Source organism: Euleptes europaea, chromosome 12, assembly GCF_029931775.1.
Source record: "Euleptes europaea isolate rEulEur1 chromosome 12, rEulEur1.hap1, whole genome shotgun sequence".
In the NCBI taxonomy this organism is placed as follows: Eukaryota; Metazoa; Chordata; class Lepidosauria; order Squamata; family Sphaerodactylidae; genus Euleptes; species Euleptes europaea.
This window is the reverse complement of record NC_079323.1, coordinates 46,826,603-46,851,250: the sequence shown is the minus strand read 5'-3', so window position 1 is coordinate 46,851,250 and position 24,648 is coordinate 46,826,603. Positions and strand designations below refer to the sequence as shown.

Genomic DNA, 24,648 nt, shown 5'->3' with positions numbered 1-24,648 from the left:
TTACGAGCTACTCAAAAAATTGCACTTAGATTTGTCATTTATCTAAATGAATAACTAGAACAATTAAAACAGAGTGAACTTGCAGATGCATCATGGGAATAAGAGATAATTTATATGTTGAATAATACTTACTGAAGTCGCCAGTGAGAAAAACTGCTTCTGCCCCAGGAGCCCATTCCTTACAGTGGAGTCCTCCATCCACAAACCTGTGGATGCCAAATGTCTGGTAACTCCTTGTGAACTTGTCAAGACCACCTTCATTGTCTTCAATGTTCTTCCAAATGCGGTGAAAGACAGCATACCTTTGAAAATAAGAACACATTGGAGGAAACGGTTACTGAATAATACCTTACATAAGAATTCCACCATTTTACTCAGAGTCCAAAAATGTAATCTAGCAACTCCCAAGTAATTGAAGGAAATCAGATTTCAGAACAAGGCTTTCTTTTATTATTCTTACACATCTCTATTACAATATGCATATTCTAGTTAATTCCTTGCCTAATGAAGTGCTTAATAGCAATAAGGTTTTACAGGTTTTTTTTAAAGCAAGTAACCTCACTGAAAGTTAGCCATTTCTGCAATATTTTAGTCTATCTTGTTCCTCAGCCTAGAAGCTTCAAATGACTCTTGAATTAATTTTATTTTAACTGCTACACAGGATTCTATTGACACAAAACACTAGAAAGTGAGTCATATCATTATGCTAAAACAAAGGGGACCCAAAACATTAGACACTTTTCTTAAGGAACATTTTTTTCCTTTATAAAACAAAAGCTAAAGCATGGCATTTCTATTGTAAGACACTCAGTTCCACCTAGTTTAAAAGGGTCATTTGTTCAAAGGAAACATCAATCATAGTGACAAGTAAGATATTACACCTTGGGGAAAATGCCACTTCTGAGGAGCAGTCTCAGGTTTATTTAAAGCTCAGGTAAAGAAAGAGTCACTTTATACATCATATTAAGAGGCTCCTTAGATCTCATTTATTGGTTATTTCAATTGATTATATTACCTTTTACCTGCAAGGTTAAGCTTTCATTCAGGAGACCAATAGTTACCTCACAGCCAATAAAAATAATGTCAGAAGAAGAAAAGCCTCAGGTTAGCGGAGATATAATTCTCTTTTTCCACCAACAGAGACCTCGGCATTACATTTGGGAAATTTGCTTATGGGTATCGTGTATCAAAACTGTTGAATGATTTCGGTAATCTCTACCGTCAGATTCTCTTATTATGCATAGCACAGCAGCGCACACTCTCTCTCTTACAAGAGCCTCCAAATATAAAGTTGCCTTCTCAACAAACATGTATGACAGCTGATGGAATTTTAAAGCTTGTTACAATTTCATTTGAATGCATAAAATATGTTGAACAAGAAGGATGGGGGGGGGAATTGAAGGAAGAAGTTCAAAACACAGCAAAGTGGTTTTTGCAAAGTACGAAGGCGTGGGGGAGAGAGAGAGAAACATCCCCTGCCCCCCCACCCCCAGCACAGTATATTTTGTCCCTGAGAAGGAGCTGTAAGGGGGGGGGGGGAAAGGAGAGTCCTGAGGGGAAAGAGTTCTGCGGAGGAAAAGGAGAGAGAAGACATCTGGGTTCGAGTGCAGAGAACCTGAAAAGGAGTCTCGGGAGAGCTGCAACCTCCAGACACGTGCAGCGACACAAAAAGCCCCAAGAGCACCAACAGAACCAACACAGAGAGTCAGACAAGCCCCAGCAGACCGAGTATGAGTTACTTAGAGACAGGAACAGGCTCTAACCACCTCTTTGGTTCCAACGTTACGTTGCATTGCTTCGTATAAGTTTTGCTTTGAGCCTCCATCCCTCTTTATTAAATTAAGCCCTTCTTGCATTTTAAGTTCTACGTGTGAATGGTTATAGGTAGGATTTCCAGGTCCCTCCCAGCAACCAGTGCGGGGGACTCCCCGACAGCAGGGGAGAGGCCTAGGCGGGCAATGCAGCGAGATCTGTGACATCACTTCCAGTGTACGCTGGAACTGACATCACTGTGGTGCAGCGACATAGGGGCACTCTGGTATTTGGGCAAAAACACTACGGTAGAAGCTGATTTTACAATAGAGTTTTTGCCCAAATACCAGAGTGTCCTGCATCGCTGCAACACGATGTCACTGCAGTGTGCTAGAAGTGACATCATCATGTCAACAGTAGTAGAAAAGGGCAAGAGTCCAGTAGCACCTTAAAGATCTGAAGAAGTGAGCTGTGTCCAGGAGCACCTTAAAGATCTGAAGAAGTGAGCTGATGCTCACGAAAGCTCATACCCTACCAGAAAATATTCTTGTTAGACTTTAAGGTGCTAGTGGACTCTTGTCCTTTTCTACTACTGCAAACAGACTAACACGGCTACCCACTGTGAATTATCATCATGTCAACGACAGCATCACTGTGACACCAGCCTAGGCCTCCCCTGCTGCCAGCAAGTCCTGCCACTGGCCAGTTGACTGGTAGCGGGAGCCTGGCAGTCCTAGTTATAGGTGATTGGAGAGTCTCAAAACTGTTTGATTCCCACCCCCCATTAGGAATTGGAGGCTAGTGGGTGGAGACACCTGTCACACACACACATTACCCAATCCAGGACACATAATTTCTTCCCTCGGCTGGGGTTGGTGGGAGAAAATGGGGTTAACCTATAAAGATGATGAGGTAGGTTTTCAGGTGAGCAACCATGTTGGTCTGCAGTAGAAAAGCAAGGTTCGAGTGCAGCAGCGAAGGACATAACCCACTTTGAAGATGCCCTCTCCCTCAGAGCGAGAATAGTAAGATCTCCAACAGTCAAAGCTCTGTTTCTCAGATACCATGGACACGGGTAGTATATTTTAGTCTAGTGAAGTAGGAACTGCTGATGTACACAACTATTGTATTCTTTTCGGTGTCTTTGTTTTAATTAATGAACAATGAATTATGAAAAAATAATGGCTACTATCCAACACCACTTGAAGAATGACAGGCACTGTGCTCTCTTGATTGGACTATCTTTCCACAGTGCCAGCAGAACTACAGATTGGTGGTGGAAAGTGCCCAGCTGACTTATGGCAACCCCGTAGGGTTTTCAAGGCAAGAGAAATTCGGAGGTGGTTTGCCATTGCCTACCTCCAGATTACCACTCTATTATCAAGCATATTAAGAGACACTTCCTCATCAATTTGAATGTAGGTGAACTGATCTATCGGATGGAGATCAGTTGTAATAGCAGGAGATCGCCAGTTAGTACCTGGAGGTTGGCAACCCTATCTTGGGACCTATGGGATTTTTAACAGTAGACTCACACAGAAGCAAATAAAAACTGTAGAAGATCAAATAAATCATTAATTTTGTGTCTGATAGAATGACTAGCACATTGGCATAAATTACTGTTGATTTGTAACGGAAGTGCACATCCACACAGATATATTTATGTTCACATTTCAGTAACTTTCGTTGGCTCAACTGTTCACTTAAGTTTTCATTTTTGATTACTTGTAAGGCATGTGAAGCCTTGCAAGCTGCAAACATAAACCATTTTAGTAAAAAAATAAAAAATAAAGGTAAATAAAATAGAGGATGTATTTCATCTAAAGTGAATTAAATTTAAATACCTACCGTTACATAAATAATCTATGTGTACATTAGAAACACACAATCAAAGAACGGGTCAACAAGTACAATCAGTATGTGAAATTCAACTCCTGACCCATCAAACTTTCCCTGGCTTCTTGGCCTGTGTTGATCTGTTGATTTCCCTGACTTTTGCTATCTGACCGAAGTTTTCTTCCCTTCTTGCCTCAATTTTATATCTATGTTTATTCTACGCATTCTGGAATGTTTTAATCCACTCATCCAATCAGCCACATGCAGCTAGCAACTGCTCACAATCGACCAGCTAAACTACTTAAGAAATTAGTATTTTGGAGCATTTGAACTGCTGGATATGGGAGAGTCTGGGTTTGACCTTGAGGTTTCAGTCTACTAACAGAAGAGCAGGAGGTTTCTTCTATTGGAAGAAGCCTCCCCCATTAGTGGAATGAAATCATAGGCTCAAGTCCCGGGTTTATTGCAACAATAAATTTTGGGAAGGAAATTTAGTTCTCCTTCGAAGCTCAGCTGTTACTTTTTACCTCAGTCATTATCAGTTGAAAATCCAATGTTGGTGCATTCTAGGTTGGTAAGGAGAAAAACAAGAACAAAAATTAGGCAATTGTGACAAAATTCTATACATGATTTTGTTTCCATGTTCTAATTTGCACACAAACGTCTACCTTTGGGTGCCAAACAGATAGACAATTGCGAAGATTAACAGGGACAGTAAAATACATGCACCATAATCTTAGAATTGGTACAAGTCATTTGCCTCCCAATAGAATCTGAGAAATACAAAACTGATAAGAGTTGTCTATATCGTAATGGTCAGAGATCTTTCTGTATTAGATCTTTCTAGCTTACCTCCTTGTAACACCCCGTTTAGTCACCTTACCACCCTCCACATCCTCTGTCACACAGGTTCAGGGTTACCAGTCAGGCAGTCACAGATCACCACCTGTCTTGCCGCTTTTAAAATACAGAGAAAGCCCTGACCCTTTCACACGTAGGTGCTCTCATTCACAGAGATACCACAAGACAGGTCGGCCCAGTCCTCTTTAACCATCACTCTTCGCTCAGACACTGCACAGAACTGTTGGGGATTGGGACCCAACCACGGCTTAAGTCACGTGCTACCCCCATTTACTCATATACTAATATAAAGACCTAAGAGCCCCGTGGCGCAAAGTGGTAAGCTGCAGTGCTGCAGTCCAGGCTCTGCTCACGACCTGAGTTCAATCCCGACGGAAGTCGGTTTCAGGTAGCCGGCTCAAGGTCGACTCAGCTTTCCATCCTTCCAAGGTCGGTAAAATGAGGACCCAGCTTGCTGGGGGCAAAGGGAAGATGGCTGGGGAAGGCACTGGCAAACCACCTCGCAAACGAAGTCTGCCAAGTAAATGTCGGGATGTGACGTCACCCCATGGATCTGGAATGACCCGGTGCCTGCACAGGGGAACTTTACCTTTTTTAATATAAAGACCAAGATCTTAGTGTGTGTGTGCTTGTGCTTTTTTTCCTGAGATCATACTCAACCAGCCCACAGGGCTAAACAAACAAGGAATTAACTTTTATTTATGGTTTGAATACTGGAGTGAATCAAGTAGAGATTACCAAGTTTCTTTACAGCTAAACTTTGAACTATAGCCCTATTCAGGCATTCAGGATTCTTTGTTACAAGCTGAATTTTAGGGTTGCCAGCATCCAGGTAATGGTATAGGAGCGAAAAACATTTACAAACAAGGTGCAATTTTTATATAAGCTACTGAGATTCCTATAAACATACAATGTACAAATACAAGTAACCACACTATAACCAACAGTTGGTTATAGTGTGGTTACTTGTATTTGTACATTGTATGTTTATAGGAATCTCAGTAGCTTATATAAAAATTGCACCTTGTTTATAAATGTTTTTCACTCCTATACTGTTTTCCTAACCTTTGGTATTAGTATAGAGGTGCCTGTTTCTCTCCCCCCCCCCCCGCCTCCAGGTAATAGCTGGAGACCTCCTGCTATTACAACCGATCTCCAGCCGATAGAGATCAGTTCACCTAGAAAAAATGGCCACTTTGGAAATTGGATTCTATGACATTGAAGTCCCTCCCCTCACCAAACCCCCACCCTCCTCAGGCTCCACCCCAAAAATCGGTGGTGAAGAGGGACCTGGCAACGCTAGTGACTTTCAATCCCAGGCAGGTTGCTTTTGTTACGCTCTGGCCCAAGCCACTCCTCCTTCCCTCAGCCAGCTCCAGTTCCCACCCAACTAGAGGGAATTAACTGTCCCTCTCACCGACATCCCATCAGCTCTCACTGGTTGCTCTTAGGGAGAGGCAGAAACTAACCTGCCCATCACTCTCATTTTGTGAAAATGAATATGATGCCTGCTCATTGTTAGCAGCTGTTTTTTCCTCCCCTCCCTGAGAACAAGGCATCACATAGATGTTGCACCTACCTATACAAAAGTTGCATGTGTATGAGTTGATCTTTATAAGGAGTGGTACCCTTGTCTTGCCTATGATGTATGGCTATAAGCAGTATTGCCAGCTTTCCTCAAAACCTGCTCCAGACAATAAACATACTTTGATGGCATGTTAGAGTATCCTTGTACTTGCTGTACCATAATAACTGAATACAATATGATAAAATGTTGGGAGTGGAAAATACTGAGTTTTTCCATGGACAATAGACAAGCAATTATACAGAATGGTAGAATCCAAACAGTCTTGCATATAAGTCTCTCATATATACAACAGGTAGAGGGGCGGACCCCTGTTAGTTCTCATCCCAACTGTACTGTACTCCCACTCACCTGGAGCCCCCTCTCCCTCAAAAGCACTTTGCCAGGAGATGGGAAGGGTTTAAGTGAAAGAGGGCCAAAAAAAAAAAACCCAGTGCAAACAAAGTGTTCCATGTGCAGCCATTTTGATCCCAACCGTTGTCTGAAAAGTGCATTATATATAAAAGTATTGCTGTAAGCTACTAAAAGAGAAATTACCACGATTAGTATTTTTCTTTAAAATCTGTGAAAAGATTAAATTGTGCTGTATTTCTTCCTTGACATTTCAAATCAGCAACTGTTTATTCGGGTAGAGTTGTAAATACTAATAAGTCATAAAAATTTACTGAGTATTACATGCACAATTACTTCAGCAAGGCTATTTGCTAGCTTTACAAAAACCTGCAAATATTTTCTTAAAATAATATGAAACCAATCCGGAAGCAGTTTCCTTGTGCATCTCTGAAGAGCACACGATAAGGATGGTTAATTTAGGAGGAGACAAGGCAACCACTGGGGCTCGATAGCCTTCATCTACAAGGCTGGGGAAAATGATTTAGAAGATGAGTTGTGGATTCCAAGGAATGGATTCTCCAGTATTAGAGACAGGAGAGCCAATGGAGAAAACTTTATAATTATGACACAAGAGCAGAGGAGGAGGAGAAAGAGAAGGAGAAGGAAAAGAAGAGTTGGTTTTTGTATGCCAACTTTCTCGACCACTGAAGGAAGAATCAAACTGGCTTACAATCACCTTCCGTTCCCTTCTTCACAACAGACACCCTGTGAGGTAGGGGCTGAGAGAGTGTGACTAGCCCAAGGTCACCCAGCTGGCTTCATGTGGAGGAGTGGGGAATCAAATCCGGTTCTCTAGATCAGACACCACCGCTCCAAATCTGCTCTTAACCACTACACCACACTTGGTTAATGTAGCCCAGCATCCTATTTTCCCACATCGGCAAACCAGATGTCTGCTGGAGAGCTACGAGCAAGCAAGGTACAGAGGCCAAAGATTTCCCAACAACTGTCATTCAAAGATGTCTGATCATGGAGATTCCATGTAGCCGTTGTGGCTAAATCTTGTTAAATTTTCTGAGGGATGGTTGGGATTTCTGGGATGAGAACAGAAATTTTCTGTAATTAGACACCATTGTATACCCTTGTGTACACGTGAGCACATGCACACACTAAGTGTAGACTGCTTGAGCTTGAAAAGAGATGTGGGTTAAAGAAGAAATAGGGGGGAAATCAGGGGGATTGTTGCAAATGGAAGAAGCTTCACTGTGGGAATAAGTAAAACCCATGGGAAGGAAAGTAAAAGGTATAAAAGAGCTCCTGATTCGGAAGCTGTGGGCCTCGATACCAGTTGCCTGGGCTATTGTACCCTGCTTGTGAGATTGCCAGCTGACTACTGGAAACAGCACTAATAGCCTGGGGCAACACAGCTCTTCTTACGTTAGGGTCGACCTCTGTAAAGATTTTTGCAGTGCACTCGTATGCAGAGTTAATCCAGTCTAAACCTATTGAAATCAACTGAGTAGGTCTTATTTCTTCATGCTTCTATTTCATTATACTTTGTTTCATGTTCAAACACTGGAAATTTTGTAACCTTTACTTGAACCTGTGGAATTAAGAAAGAAACATCTTCTAATAAACAGATTCAGCAAATTACCAAGCAGAACCTTCATTCTGTGCCCTCCTAAGGGTTTATTTTTAATACTACTATCAAATCCAGAGTGCCTATATACTTTTATATTACAGGAATAACAGTTTCAAAGAAAATGCAAGTGACTTGAAAGTTTATGCTGCTTTCTTTGAGTAACAGCTTTCTAAACACACATGCTGGATCTAAGCATGTCAGTACTTTATTTAGTAAATTGATGATTACATTAATTTAACGGCAACTGTACTAACGGCAAATAATATATTCCCTCCCCTACCCAATTCACTAGACCCCACTGCTTACATGTTCCAATATTCTATTTCTTTTCCCACACTTCAAATAAATTCTCATGCAAAAGGGTTTTTTTAAAAAACCAAAAAAATAAATTAATGCAGGGGGGAGGAACAACACCCTAATTTAAGAAGAAAGCTGTTGAAATACAAAGAGGCGGATTTCTTTCTAGAAATCAGTAGACTAAGACTTTGTTAGCTCATGTTTCATATTACACAAGAGAAAATAAACCGAAAGGTCAGTCGAACAGTTACAGCATTGCCCTTTTCCAAGGTAATCAGCAGAGCATGTAGCAAAGACGTGAACACAAGCGTGACTGGAAAGACAGTCACTGATAAAGAGGCACACGGCCAAAACTATGTGGGACAAAAGGCGATATTCCCCATGCCAGCTGAAGAGTGTGGCACGCTACAGGACTTCCTTGAGTAATTCTGATTTATTGCTTTAATTTGTAATTTTCATTCTTGTTAAACATTCAGGTTTTCGCACTGGCGAAAGATACCAGAATCTTTAATGCTGACCATTAATCACATCCATAGGTGAACTAGGAGAGAGCGCTATAGCTTATTAATTTGTTTGCAACGATAAAAACAAGGCATTCATTATAATTAATTCAGCTGGTTGACTAGCGTGGGGTAAAGCAAACACGCGGTCTCCTTCTGTAATTCAAGAGCATTTAAACCGAGAGCTGTATCATAAGTCTCTTTCCATTTAAAAAAAAACAAAAAACCGGCTTAGCTATCTCTCTGTACTGGTTATGTATTGCTAGCATCTTTCACTCAGCCTTTGCTAATCACATTAAAGATACATTTTTAAAAAAGAAAAGAAAATTAAGTTCCAGACATCCCTTTTAAGTGGTTTGTTTACTGGACGTTATTTTAAAAGGGATCTGTTCACAACAACATGTCAATTCCTATTTGATGCCGCTGTCAGCTATTTTGTGTATCAAGGTCAAGTGTGGAAAAATACCGACTCAATGAGTCCCATAGCAGCTGTGCTGACAACTCTGAAGCCTGAATCAAAACCTAGACTAACAGTACAATCCTAAAAAGAGTTATACCCTTCTAAACTCCTTGGTTTCAATGGTGAGCTGCACTGTAAAACACCTGATATTCTAGACAGTTTAAGCTTTGCACCCATATTCAGCAAATCCTTTAAACTGAAATAATACCGAAGAAAACTATAGCAACCCTGGAAACCTCAGACATTAAACTGTGAATGTAAAATGTAACAGTTGGTCTGTTTGACGCTTTGCCAAAATAACGCCATGGATATACAGAGGGAATGGCGATCATTTCAAGAACCCTTGCACTCCACAAAAATGGTACAAAGGAACCGTATGGGTTCCATTTGAAATTTTGTTCTAGCAGGCCCTGCAAAGAGGCGAGCAATATTTTAAGCATGGGAGTGTTCAAAATCTGGTTTGGTAGAAGCCTGCTCAACTGAAATCATAACCGGAGGTGAGTAGCTGTATGCATCAGTCTACAAGCCGGTATCCCAGAAAACATCCTCCTCCATGCTTGCCCAAGGAATTTCTAGTCCCACCCTTCACCTTCTCTATTCGTTTTCTAGAAGATTGTATAAAACACTTTTTAACACACACACACACACACATACACAGGGTTTCACTTGGGTTAATCTGTTGTTATTAGGGCTGCCAGCTCTGGGTTGGGAAATACCTGGGGATGGAGGGACCTCTGCAGGATATAATTCCATGGGCTCCACCCTCCGAAGCAGCCATTTTCTCCAGGGGAACTGATCTTGGTCATTGAGAGATAAACTGCAATAGCAGGAGATCTGCAGGTGCCACCTGGAGGTTGGGAACCCTAGTTTCTATGATGCTACTGAACCAAAAAAGCTTCTTGCATTCTGCTGTTATTTTTGGGAGGGGAAGAAGGATTGAAAGGTGTTCATTTCTGACAATCTGCTAGATTTTTAAGTCAATACATGGCACAAATATTTTAATAACGAAGTATTCCTCTCAATATTAAAATTATCATCCCTTACTAGTTTCTTAGTGTCAAGTCATACTGCAAACACATGTTCTTCTCCAAACTTTTTTTTTAAAAAATGCTAAAAGCAAAGGCTTGGGGAGGAAGAAAAGCAGCATCTGGTATTTCACGCCTAAACAGATTAACTTTTATGATGAACTGTTATTACTGTGTCACCACAAAAACTAGTGTTAACATTACCAAAGATATGACAGTTAATACCTGTAATATTTCAAACCACATTCTTATCATCTTAAATGAAGATTTGACTTCATTGCCAAGAAGACAACTAGGATAGGGCAACACTTATTGCAACAAGAGGCTATCTTCTACTAAACCAGATTGACACCAAGAGCATTTTGAAAATAAGCTTTCTTTTTAATGGGGCTTTAGGCTTATAAAAGCATTAATTAATTTAATTTTGGAGGGAACATTACAATTGCCTTTGGAATTCTAAAAGAAGGAGGTAGGCAGTTCTATTTCACCAGCTACACCAATGTCAGCTTGTTGTACTGAGGATCCCACAGGTGCAAAGAAACCTGATAAATAGGTAGAGGACCACACCCAGCTTAGGGGGCAACATGTGAGGGTTACTAACCCGCCCCCTTTGACACTTCCTTCACAGGGACATCAATGTATATACGGAGCCTTTCCCATATTACTCTGGTAAGCTCCTATATATTATTCTAAATATTTCCAAATTTCACAATGCATGCTTATCTCTAGTAAAGGTAAAGCAGTTATTATTACTCAGGAGTATATTAATTTATTCCATTATGGTAGCTGTTGGTTTCAAGCTCTTCTGGCTTTAGGAAAGACTGTCACAGCTACAATCTCCAGAGTTCTATAAAAAGCTAACAGAAACATTGATTTTAGATTTATGTCCTAAGTTGCCAGTCATGTCAAGGAGAGATCTATTAAGCATCGTTTAAAGCACCATGATCATTAGAATAAGGTCACACTAATGTCAGGCACAACCCATTTTTAAAGGCTTTGAAAAGTTAACCCAGTTTTTATTAAACTACCACCCATCACAGGACTCAAAAGATAATATTTTTGCTAGCAAAACAGCTATTTCTGCAAGCAAACATTATTCTAATGTCCCTTAACTGGAAACAACACCCTTTACAATGCTGTTGTGTGCTTCAATTCCTTATCTTATGAGACTCTTCCAAGTATTTAATATTTCTTTATTTAAAACATATTTATCTTGCTGTTCCACCCAATTAAGACCCCCTACATCGTGGTATATGTTGGGGTCCCCAACTTGGTGCCTGTGGGCATAATGGCGCCTGCCGACACCTTTCCTGGTGCCACCAAGTAGGGTTGCCAGCTCAAGGTTGGGAAATACCTGGACAATTTTAGGGTGGAGCCTGAGGAGGACGGGGTTTGGAGAGGGGAGGGACTTCAATGCCATAGAGTCCAATTGCCAAAGCTGCCATTTTCTCCTGGTGAACTGATCTCTATCGGCTGGAGATCAGTTGTAATAGCAGGAGATCGCCAGCTAGTACCTGGAGGTTGTGAAATCAAAAAATTGAGCACTGATGCCATAAAAAAAGCTGTTAAGCCTATTTCAGAGTAGTGCAACCTTTATCTAGGTCCTTGACATTTGTAAAATACAGTGTGTAGCCAGCTAGCAAGGGAGCGCCTTGTCGCTGTACAATTGTTAACAAGTGTCACAATTTACAATTTTTCACAATAAAGTGGCTTTTCAATATTTGTGGTATATAACACAACACAATACAAATGTCCATAGAGGCCACCGGCAATGGGGTTCCGGTATTTTATCCCATTTAGCATCTGCTTCTTGGGTCATGGCGATCCTATGTTGATTGTTCAAACTGGAACTTTTGTTCTGCAAAAATTTAATATATACCACACTGCATAGTGAAAACACTCCACATAAGGTCTGAACATCATATAAACATTGTCTATAAACAAATATATAAACATACCCGTTCGTACAGTGTATGACTTCCTGCTTCTAATGGATGACTGGATAAGGCATCTAACCCAGGATAAACTCCGCCCTACATTTAAAGCTGCATACATAGCCCAGCTGTGTTGAATTAAGGTATATATAACTTTTTTAAGTTGTATATAATGTAAATTCTTTCAAAGTTGTACAAATTACAAGAGAAATACAAAAGAGATACTACAGTAATACAAGAGCAGATTTTTTTTAATGTTGCTTTGGCAGCAGTTGCCACAACAGCACAAGAATCTATACTGCATCACTGATATTTAGCTTTGCCAATCATTTTGCGGCTGGCTCCACCATTTTTGGTGGAGCCATTTTTGTGACAGCAATTTTGTTGCTGCGCCTACCATGCTGTGTCAGAATTCCAAATGAGCCGGCAGACTCAAAAAGGTTGGGGACTCCTGCTATACGTTATTTGGACAGCCTGATTAAAAATAAAACAAGGGGGAGGAGCTAAAATTAGGGACAGTACGTTAAAAATTCTAGAACATGGGTTCTATGAAAAAAACGCACAAGAAAAAAACTCACAAGAAAATTGCTCACAGAAAAAAACCCACGGTCATAAATACACACAAGAAAAAAGCCCACACGGAAGAAAGCCCACTTGGAAAACATTCAAAGTAGAAAAATCCCCATATTCACAATATGTTTGGAAGCAAACATCTTATTTGCCGCCACACTTCCAGATGAAGACAGCTATAATGGGTGCTCAAGTAGTTCTTTTCTACATATATCAAGGGTGCAGCAGGTAGAGATCATCATGATTCAGCACTTGAACGGTCACCAAAAACTACTAACTGTTGTGAAGGATTTCACAACGCTCTTAATACCCTGTTCCGCTGCAGTCATCCCAGTGTGTGGTTTCTATTTGATGGACTGCAGAGGGACTTGGCTTGCCACGAATTAACATTGGCTAATGCACAAGTAGGAGCCCCGTGGCACAGAGTGGTACGCTGCAGTACTGCAGTCAAATGCTCTGCTCATGGCCTGAGTTCGATCTCAACAGAAGTTGGTTTCAGGTAGCTGGGTCAAGGTTGACTCAGCTTTCCATCCTTCCGAGGTCGGTCAAATGAGTACCCAGCTTGCTGGGGGTAAAGGGAAGATGACTGGGGAAGGCTCTGGCAAACCACCCCGTAAACAAAGTCTGCCTAGAAAATGTCGGGATGTGACGTCACCCCATGGGTCAGGAATGACCCAGTGCTTGCACAGGGGACTTTTACCTTAATGCACAAGCAGGTCGCCCAGAGGTGAAAAAGAGAAGATACGAGGCACTACATGACATGGTTGCCACTTCTGTGCAGCAGTATGAGCAGGTGGAAGATAAACTTACTTACTTAAGGAGATTGGCTAATTTGCAGTAAAGATTTATATCTGAATTATTATTTATTCTATTTATTATTTAATGTTGGTCCCTCATTTAATCCAGGGAGTCCCCATTCATTCTGGGTTTGTTTTCAACAGTTGGCAGAGATATTAAAACAGTGAAATGGCTTTATTTTCATGTCAAATAATCACTGTAAAGGAATAAAGTATACAGTTAAATAACGAATAAGAGACTTTTACATAAGTGTGAATAAAATTAATGTGAGATGTAAGAATAAAAAATGAATAACTATCAGGTATTATCATACCAGTACAAATAGTGTTTTTCATGATTTGGAAATAATAAAATATGGTTCTTTCTGATCTAGTTATTTTTTTATTAAGTGATTGTTAATTTTAATAGTTGTAAAAGTGATGTTATGGGTTGTAAAAATATGTTATGGTTGTAATTTTTTAAACACAAAATAAATAAATAATATTAAGTCTTCAAATGTGAGTATTTTTCTTTGTGGGTTTCTTTCCGTGTGGGCTTTTTTCTTGTGTGCATTTATGACCGTGGTTTTTTTTTGTTTTGTTTTGTGAGCAATTTTCATGTGCGTTTTTTTCTGATTACCGAAAAAAATCCTTATTATTCATCAAGAAAGCACAGTCTGTTTATTTTCCAGTTTTAGCTAGCAACATGATCTAAGACAACAATGGTAGGGAGAGCAGAAGGCAAGGCAGACATGAAGTAAGTGTATGTGTTAAGTGCCGTCAAGCCGCTTCCGACTCATGGTGACCCTATGATTGAAAGTCCTCCGAAATGTCCTATCTTTGACAGCCTTGCTCAGATCTTGCAAATTGAGGGCTGTGGCTTCCTTTATTGAGTCAGTCCATCTCTTGTTGGGTCTTCCTCTTTTCCTGCTGCCCTCAACTTTTCCTAGCATGACTGTCTTTTCCAGTGACTCTTGTCGTCTCATGATGTGACCAACATATAATATGTCAATGGAGATTCAGACACATCAGCATCTAATAGAACACTCCTGCACATGGTTGGTTCTTGTTGTCAGATGTATTTGAGAGGCAGCTGACTCTTGTTCAGCGGAGAAGCTTTCTGTAATTGCAACTTAAAATGGTCATCTTCGGGGACCTAGCAGCAATTTCATGACAGAGGTGATCATGACTCCAATAGAAGCAGCTGCCATTTCAGGGGCTGCTTATGACCACCAAACAGAGGGAGGAGACAGAACACATGCTTTGAATATAGAAGATCCCAGGCCAATTCTCCATTTTAAACGAATCACATACAGCAAAGCCAAGAAAGACCTCTGCTCCAGCTTTAGGATGGCCACTATCACTTAGAGTAGGCAATAATGGGGCAGATGGACCAATGGTCTAATATGCTGTAAGACAGCCTCATATGTATTTAGATATTTACATGCAAAGGACATGTAAATACTTGTGGGGGGTTTCATTTCCCCCTGTATCTCCCTTCCCCCACTATTTTCTCTTTCCCTTCCTTGAAAGCCCGCATAGCCTCTCACCTTTTGCTGCTTCCTTCTCTCCTTCCCACCCACCAACCAACCAATTTTTTTTTACCTGCCCTCCATCTTCAGCTATATTTATTATTTATTTACCTCCTTTATACCTTGCCTTTTCCCCAATGGAAAGCTGCTGACATCATTCTTCTGTCCTCCGTTGTTGTTTTTATCTCACAACAACACTGTGAGGTTGGTTTGGCTGAGAGGACGTGACTGGCCCAAAAGTCATCCAGTGAGCTGCCACAGCAGAGAGGCAAATCAAACCTGAGTATCCAGATCACAGTGTGAAACTCCATTACACCACACTGGCTTTCATGGGGAGACGGCTGAAGAGCAGTAGTGAGCAACCAGTCCTGGGTGAATCGTGCAAGTTGCATGGCATCAAGTTGCACTGAGGACCCCTGAACTACATCATCATGGTGATGAAAAATCATCATGCGTAACATATTGCCTTCCTATTTGCAAAAGCAAACAGATTTACTCTGTGTTTTTAAAACAGATCAGTGTGAGTGATTCAGCTGTTCTCTCTTGTAAGATTTTGTAGACCCAGGCAAATGCAGACATGTGTTCCAAGCAAAGGCCAGATTTCATACAAACAAAACTAAATACAGTCTGCCAGTAGCAGACTGATTAGGTGCAGTTTTGACAGATAGGGAAGCTTAGCCATCAGTCTAACTTTGGCATACTAGAACCCTTTTCCCAATCACACCTATGTCCATTACCTCCTGCTTGTGAGCTCATCTGGAGCATCTGGCTGGCTCCGCTGCAAAAAAGCAATGCAACAGGTCAGCACTGAGTCCATCCTGCAAAGAGTAGCCATTTTCTATCCTCTTTCACGGAATATGAGGGATTTGACCAAAACTGTTATACTTTGCCCTACTTGTTTTCAAATATTCCAAATGAAAATCAATACAAATAAAAATGCTGCAGTTACAACCGATGATCATCAACTGAAAACCATAAATCACTGGCGTATTCAGCAGCAGAACCAGCAGTGAATCAACTGGCTAAATTGAAAATGCAAGCGTACACCTAAGTTCTATTACAGACCAGCACAATATTTGTAGGAGGGGTTTAAATCCTCCCACACGCACACAAAAAAGAATGCAGTATCTGCGCAAGTGCCACACAACTCTTTCAAAAATTCTGAATGCTGACTGAGATCTCACTAGGCTACACTGTGAAATCTTAGTCGTCCTACAAAATCACTGAGACTATTCATTATTAAATGGGGATTGCAAATTATTTTCTTCAATAATTGCAGAAAGGCTAAAGAAAAAGATTGCAAAAACAAGACATCAAGACTGTGCAATTTCCTGGCCCTTTTCAGAGCATCAGAGAAATGTTATCCCCTCCCCAAATGCATTGAAAAAGGACAAAAAGCCCATCACCAAATTCAACAATGCACCAAGGCATCGTGTTGTTGTGTGAGGTTTCCTAGCAACCCCAAAATGGCAGGCAGACTCTCAAAAGTAATTTGGGGATTGCTAGGCAACCCTGAATGCCAAGAGGGGATGGAAGAGAAACCGGAAGCCAGAACAAGGGGCAGCAACAAAAGCTGTGAGAGGCAGGCAGCATAAGGAGGGGGGAAGGACATGGGAGCTGAGGGAGACAGCAAGAGGTCCCTGGGAGAGGGAAAACAAAGGGGGGCAAAGGTAAGCTGAACAGAAGGAAGGACAGATGCACAAAGAAATGCCGTGGGGATAGGGAGAAGTCCTGATAAATCTGCCACTTGTTTATAACATTTCTGCATGCTTGTACCAAGCAATTATTTGTCAGATGTTTAGTTATTTGAATAGCCAATTTTATTAGTATTTCCAAAAAAAATTAACAGGTGTCTTTATACTGTATCCTGTCCAAATTTATATTGAAAATCCAAGATATAAAAATGCAGTTGCTCTGCAATCTACCTAGAACTGGGTAACAGGCATCAGTCCATTGCAACCCAGCCTGCAGTCAACATTCTTCCTGCTCCTCTGGTTTCAATGACAAGGTTCTTTGGTCTTCATTATCCACTAATAATCTTGCTTCCATTCTTTGCAGTAACATTTTCCAAAAAGTTCAGAAGTGGATTATCTTTCTCCCACCATCATTTTTGGAAGACATACTAAAGATGTTTTTATATGATGTATTGTATTCCGTGCCCTGACCTGGATGGCCCAGGCTAGCCTGATCTCGTCAGATCTCAGAAGCTAAGCAGGGTCAACCCTGGTTAGTATTTGGATGGGAGACCACCAAGGAATACCAGGGTTGCTGTGCAGAGGAAGGCACTGGCAAACCACCTCTGTTAGTCTCTTGCCATGAAAACCCAAAAAAAGGGATCGCCATAAGTCGGCTGTGACTTGACGGCACTTTACACACACATTGTATTCCGTAGTGCTCCTAAGCAAATTTAAGGTATTTTGGTTATTAGTACATTTACATCACTTGACAATGCCCTAACCTGGATGGCCCAGGATGGCCCGATCTCGTCAGATCATGGAAGCTAAGCAGGGTTGGCTCTGGTTAGTATTTGGATTAGAGACCCCCAAAGAAGTCCAAGGTCACTACGCAGAAGCAGGCAATGGCAAACCACCTGTGAATGACTCGTCTTGAAAACCCCGTGCGGTCACCATGCGTCAGCTACAACTTGATGGCACTTTCCGCTACAACATGACAATAAAACAATCTAATACTTTATTCTCCCGTGGTTTATACATTTTGACTATTTGTCAAAAAAAAATTAGTATATCCAAGCACTGCTGTCATTCTGAATTCACACATGCTCATATTTCCCATATAGGTTTATGAACCACATGAAATCAGTCAGATGAACCAAATCCTTGCTGTAATTAAAAGATTAACTGTATTTAAACTCTAATAGGCAGTGTAATTGATGTTTAAAAGGCACATTAATGCATTCTTTAGCATGCTTTAATAAATCCAAGTTCACTGACCTGTGCTTTTAAGCTACAGAACACTATCAATGAGTGGGCGTCTTCCCGCTAATTTAAAATTTAGGCTTCTGGTGGATTTATTATGATGGGCTTGGTCTAAAGGGGCTGCAGCCAGGCCTATAAGAAGCAAAAGTTAATGTTCCTTAACTACAACAGATGTTTTCTCAATGGGGGTCATTCACTAGAAGATGGCCCACTGATGGCTTAGCTCAAGCACAGCAGAGGTCTAGAGAAAGTGATCCCTTTGCATATGTGCAAACAGCAGGCTTGAGACTGGAAGAGAGAATGAAAGAAGCAGAGGGAGATCACTCTGAGTTGGTTGAGGTCCTTTGGGATTACAGGATCTCTCCTTGCACATTCAGTGGATCTGTTGACCTGTAAGTCCTCTTTTCCTCCACCTGTAGATTTCACAATAAAGAAATATACTTCCAGCAGGAGCGGATTGGAAATTGGAAACAGCAATAGAGAAACTCAAGCGGAGTGATCCCTGGTAGGGTTGCCAACTCCAAATTAGGAAATTTATGAGGATTTTAGGGTGGAGCCTGGGGACAGTAGAGTTTGGGGAAGGACCTAAACAGGGTATAATGCCATAGAGTCCACCCTCCAAAGCAACCGTTTTCTCCAGAACTGATCTCTATAGTCTGAAATTCAGTTTTAATCCTGAGAGATCTCCAGGCTTCACCTAGAGGTTGGCAGCCTAACCCTCCTGTGTTACAAGCCTGCACTGCAGGGCCACTCACCTCAATGTGGCCAACAAGGGACATTAATTCACCCACTGCATCATGAGATCAGTCAGCCCTAGTTAGTACTTGGATGGGAGACCACCAAGGAATGCCAGGGTTGCTGTGCAGAGGAAGGCACTGGCAAATCACCTCTGTTAGTCCCTTGCCATGAAAACCCCAAAGGGGGTCACCATAAGTCGGTTGCGACTTGAAGGCACTTTACACACACACACATCACGAGAAGGTAAGCTGACACAAGCTGCCATAGGTGATGAGGGATCTGTGCCAAGTGGCCCCTGAGGCTCAGGAAGAGTTCCTGGGCTTGGCTTTGCTCCTGGCCACCAGTAGCCTTCTAGGGCAGGGGCCCACCGGAAAATTTTCCCATAAAGTAAATGACCAGTATGCCCTGCAACTTAAATGGCCAGTCCACCTGATCTCCAGTGTTCTTACTCCAAAGTTAAGTGCTGCCCCTAAAATGTATTGCTATTCAGAGATGGCCAGCAGTACCATAAGATGCCACTCTTGGAGTAGAAGTCAAATGCCCTGTCCAGTGCTTTGGAGTCACAGTAACTGTGCCACAGGAAGACAGAACTATTACGTTTGTAGATACAGCCACCACAAATGTACATACATGCTTAAGTAGCACCCCTGACATCAATTTGCCTTCAAGCCAACATTCATTTGTCACTCTCTCTTGCTTATGTTACCAATTAAGAGGATAATTTGAGAGACCTGTTATAGATGATCTAACCACAGAGTATGTGGTGGGATTGCATGCTTCTTCCCTGAATTCCCATCTCTGCCCATGAGTTTGCTGTAACCATTATGTTTGTGATGCTACATCAGGGACCCAGGACTGCCCCAATAACCAAAGTAATAAAATTCTATAATTTTTTCAAATGCTATAAGATCAGTACTTCATTTAATGCAGGATTCCATTCAGACTAAGAAATATATATCTAGCCTCACCTACATTTCAACTTTCCAGGAATTCAAGCAAGTCTCACTAGGGCAGGGATGTCAAACTCAATTGTTACGAGGGCCAGATATGACATAAATGCCACTTGGTCGGGTTGGGCCGTGCCTCGCCATCCCAGATCCAGAGTGGGGGTGGCGGCTGCCTCAGATGGCTTGCAGGCCGGATGAGAGCTCTCAAGAGGCCATATCCAGCATGTGAGCCTTATGTTTGATAGCCCCGCACTAAGGGTAGGGTTACCAGGTCCCTCTTCGCCACCGGCGGGAGGTTTTTGGGGCAGAGCCTGAGGAGGGCGGGGTTTGGGGAGGGGAGTGCCTTCAATGCCATAAAGTCCAATTGCCAAAGAGGCCATTTTCTCCAGGTGAACTGATCTCTATTGGCTGGAGATCAGTTGTAATAGCCGGAGATCTCCCGCTACTACCTGGAGGCTGGCAACCCTAACTAGGGGTTCTGACAGTAAAAACCAATGAAAATAGGCCTTAGGTTGGAATTTATTTATTTTTCCTAACTAAAGCATCTTTTCTCAATTACTTTAAGACTTGTTTAGTATATCAGTTTCAAGAGATTTACCCGCTGTTCATACTTGTTGAGCTATACATTACCTGCTCTTCAACAATAAGGTTGCCAGGTCCCTCTTCACCACCGGCAGGAGGTTTTTGGGGTGGAGCCTGAGGAGGGAGGGTTTGGGGAGGGGAGGGACTTCAATGCCATCGAATCCAATGGCCAAAGCATCCATTTTCTCCAGGTGAACTGATCTCTATCACTTGTAATAGCAGGAGATTTCCAGCTAGTACCTAGAGGTTGGCAACCCTATTCAACAAGTATAATTTCTGCTCAACTGACTGATAATACCAGGGAACAAGCCAATACTGCATGTCATTAAAATCAGGTAAGAGAAAGATAAATACTAATGGGCTTTGGTTCTAAAGCAGACATGGATAAAACAGCTAGAGTTCATACTCTGTTTTCACATCCCAAATAGAAGTACACACTTAACAGCAACACACAGAATTTCAACTCCTTTGCCAGTTGTTGTACACCTAAGCTGGCTAGTTGTTATGCAGTTTATATTTCATTAACATTTACTCAAGAATTATAATTCAAAACCAGCTTCTAGTTTGGCAACTTGTTAGTTTTCATAGGATGAAGTAGTTTCCGACTCTGGTACTAGTACTCTATTAACTGCATACTGATGTGCTGCCTAAAACCTACATTAAAGCAGGACTGAGCTGAAAGTTTACAATTCAACTTTTCCAATTCTCATGAGAGGCACAAGGTTTCACACAAGTTCACTAACTCATCTACTTTTGAACTTCTCACCGATAGCACCTTTGCCACTGCAGTTGGATGTCTTCCCCATCTAGTTCTTAACTGGAACTGCCAAAATGCAAGTGGGGAGAGTTGTTCTCACCCTGCTGTGGCTTCAGATATCAATGAAGTTTGACTACCCAGGTTAAAACTGTGGTTAAAACTAAGTGAGGGCAACCTTTTCCGTCCTCATTTGGTTTTATCTGTCGTCAAATAACAGCTGACTACACAACCACACGTGGGAAGTCAAAACAGGGTTAAGCAAATGCTTCTTCTTGCCCTCAATCTAGAATTGTCTGGCTAAAGATAGAGGAAGACAATCTCACCCAGTACCTTCCCCAAAAATATCCAAAAGGAAGGTCTTTATTTGCAGGCTGCAAAGAAGCCAGTGAAACAGGGGAGGGATAGTTAGGCCTTTCTAGCTCAGACATATTTTAAATCTGTACATTGACCCAGCGCCCTGATCTGGATGGCCCAGGCTAGCCTGATCTCGTCAGATCTCAGAAGCTAAGCAGGGTCAGCCCTGGTTAGTATTTGGATGGGATTCCACCAAGGAATGCCAGGGTTGCTGTGCAGAGGAAGGTACTAGCAAACCACCTCTGTCAGTCTCTTGCCATGAAAACCCCAAAAAGGGGTCGCCATAAGTCGGCTGCGACTTGAAGGCACTTTACACACACACATTGACCCAGCATCTACAAACTAGCAAACTGCACACTGTAGATCTGGTGGGAGAGACCAGAACTCTTCAAAACACAGCATCCTTCCTCAAAGTTCTGGGGTTGCCAGCTCTTGGCTGACATTCCCTGGCAGCGCAGGGGGTGGAGACGATCTCAGAACAGGAAGTAATGTCATGATGCTCTAGGAACTCCAAAATATCCATTTTTTCCCATAGAGATTTGAAAAATCTTCATGTCACTTCCTATTTCAGAACACTAACTTGGCAATAATAAGTTATTGTTAGGGCACCATTTTAGCGAATTTAATTTTTAAAAGTGTGTGTATATATAGATATATAATTTTTTTTAATGGTTTGTTTCTAAATGGGCTATTGCATATTATGTTTGTTGTTAGCTGCCCTTAGTCTGGCTTGTGCCGGGAAAGGATGGGATAGAAATATAATAAAATTAAAATAAAATAAATAACATCCAGGCCTTGAGTGATACCATTCCCCTTCTCCCATTTTCTAACTGCTGCTCCACTGAGCAAGAGCGGGTGACAGGAAGAGGAAGTCCCCACCAGAATGGGGCAAGTGGCCATCCTGCCTTAAGCACATCCCTTTCATGGGCCAAAAATTCCTCCTGTTGTTGCATCTTATTTGTTGCATCTTATTTAAAAGGTGATGTGCAAATTCTATAAAGCAAACCTTTAATGTTCCACTTGTGGGGAAAAAACACAGTGGATTCTCAGTGGTTATCCAATTTGAACAGAAGTCTGATGGGGAATCTCCTGAAGCATCAGAAACCAGGGAGATTGCCAGCTGAGATTTTACAGTTGTTGGGAGTGGGTCTCCAGGGTCCTCGCCCCCCTCACGTAACCAGAGAGTAAGTAGCACTAACAGCAGCAATAATGCAAAACTAGAAAAATGCAATGTTGCATGAATTTATATTGGATGCAGAAATATGGTTGCCAACCTCCAGGTACTAGCTGGAGATTTCCTGCTATTACAACTGATCTCCTGCCGATAGAGATCAGTTCACCTGAAGAAAATGGCTGCTTTGGCAATTGGACTCTATGGCATTGAAGTCCCTCCCCTCCCCAAACCCTGCCCTCCACAGGCTCCGCCCCAAAAATTTCCCCCCAGAGGTGAAGAGGGACCTGGCAACCCTATGCAGAAGTCAGCCTTTTTCAGTGCAGAAATCACCGGTTTGTGTCAATAGGGACAGACTTTTTTTAAGGTTCTTTAAGCAAGTTACTTTTTTCATCTTCAGTCTACCCCCCACCTCACCTGTTTTACAGAGATGTTGTAAAGATTACTGTGATAACCTATCCGAAGCACTTGGGACACTGAAAACACTATACAAATGCTAAGTATTATTATACAGTTTCCTTCTGAACTTCATGAGTACTTAAGACAAGTACCCAATTTTTTTGAGTAAAAAAGCCGAGACTCTGGAAGCAGACTAATCATTTCTGCAACTTGCAAGAGATCTGGAATATAAGGAGCAATCATAGCTCCTTATCCACACACACACACTGTAGTTTTGGACTACTTCAACAGCTGAGAAAGCCGCACAGCTTAAAAAAAAAAATCAATGGAAGCCTAATTTGAAGGAGCTGAGGGAGGCTCAAAGCTGACGGTCAGGGAGTATTTTAACATGTACTTTCTGGGATTAGACGAGCACAGTTTATATAGAATATCCTATATTCAAGATGTCTTAATACAAGGTAATAATGTAGCAGGGAAAAAAATCAAACTAACACAAACAAACTTTCTACTGTGAAAGAACTTAAATGCACTTATGGGGGGAAAGCACATTTACAAATATACTTTTTTCCTATCCTAGTTTAGATTATGAACATACTTAAATATTCCAGATGTACAATCTCTCCTGATTGAGTTTAGAGATCTGTGGACTTGTATGCACTTATGACACTTTGCCCAAAAGTAGACGTTTGTTTCAGCTACATATTTTAATGACTTTACAGAGCAGATCAACAAACGGCCTGGACTCTTTTGAATGACTCATTTTTCTGCAGCAGACTGAGGAATAGGATCTGTACAGCAATTGTGTAACCCAAGCATGCGGAGCACATCCATACATTTCCTCACATGGATTTAAACAATTAAGGCCAGAAGTGCTGCTCCAGGCTTGATAGGCTATTAGCTCCAGCCAGAAAGAGCTTTCTGAAGTCTGTGACCAAGCAGCATACAATTCACAAACCAGGCAGTCAAGGGGGGGGGGGGGGAGAGCTACATAGAGACATACCTTACACAGAAACTGGTCTTATTTTTTCCCATTTAAGTATAACACTGAGTGTTTGCTTACTTTATATTCCTCCCAAACACTGCACTGAATAATGAGAATTCTCTAATACAAATTAACGTCATACACCTTCAATTAGGGATAAGAAGTAGGGTTGCTAAGCTCCAGGTACTAGCTGGAGATCTTCTGCTATTACAACTTATCTCCAGCCGACAGAGATCAGTTCACCTGGAGAAAATGGCCACTTTGGCCATTGGACTCTATGGCGAAGACGAGTTGGTTTTTATATGCCGACTTTCTCTACCACTTAAGGGAGACTCAAACCGGCTTACAATCACCTTCCCTTCCCCTCCCCTCAACAGACACCCTGCGAGGTGGGTGGGGCTGAGAGGGTGTGACTGGCCCAAGGTCACCCAGCTAGCTTCATGTGTAGGAATGGGGAAACAAATCCAGTTCACCAGATTAGCCTCCACCACTCATGTGGAAGAGTGGGGAATCAAACCCGGTTCTTCAGATTGGAATCCATAGCTCCAAAGCACCGCTCTTAACCACTATACCACGAAGAGGGACCTGGCAACCCTAATAGGAAGACTTACAGAACCATTCCAGAACTATATTCAGATGAACACTATTAAGGAGATATTATACTGCCCCTCTCTGATCT

General features: G+C 41.7%; 1 protein-coding gene across 1 annotated transcript in view; it reads right to left on the bottom strand.

Moving 5' to 3' along the window:
• GBE1 (1,4-alpha-glucan branching enzyme 1) overlaps nt 1-24,648 on the bottom strand; it is a 178,005-nt gene that overhangs the window by 139,365 nt on the left and 13,992 nt on the right. The window contains exon 2 of the mRNA XM_056858202.1: nt 133-302. Within this exon, the coding sequence (XP_056714180.1) occupies nt 133-302 (170 nt within the window). The remainder of the gene's footprint in view (nt 1-132; nt 303-24,648) is intronic.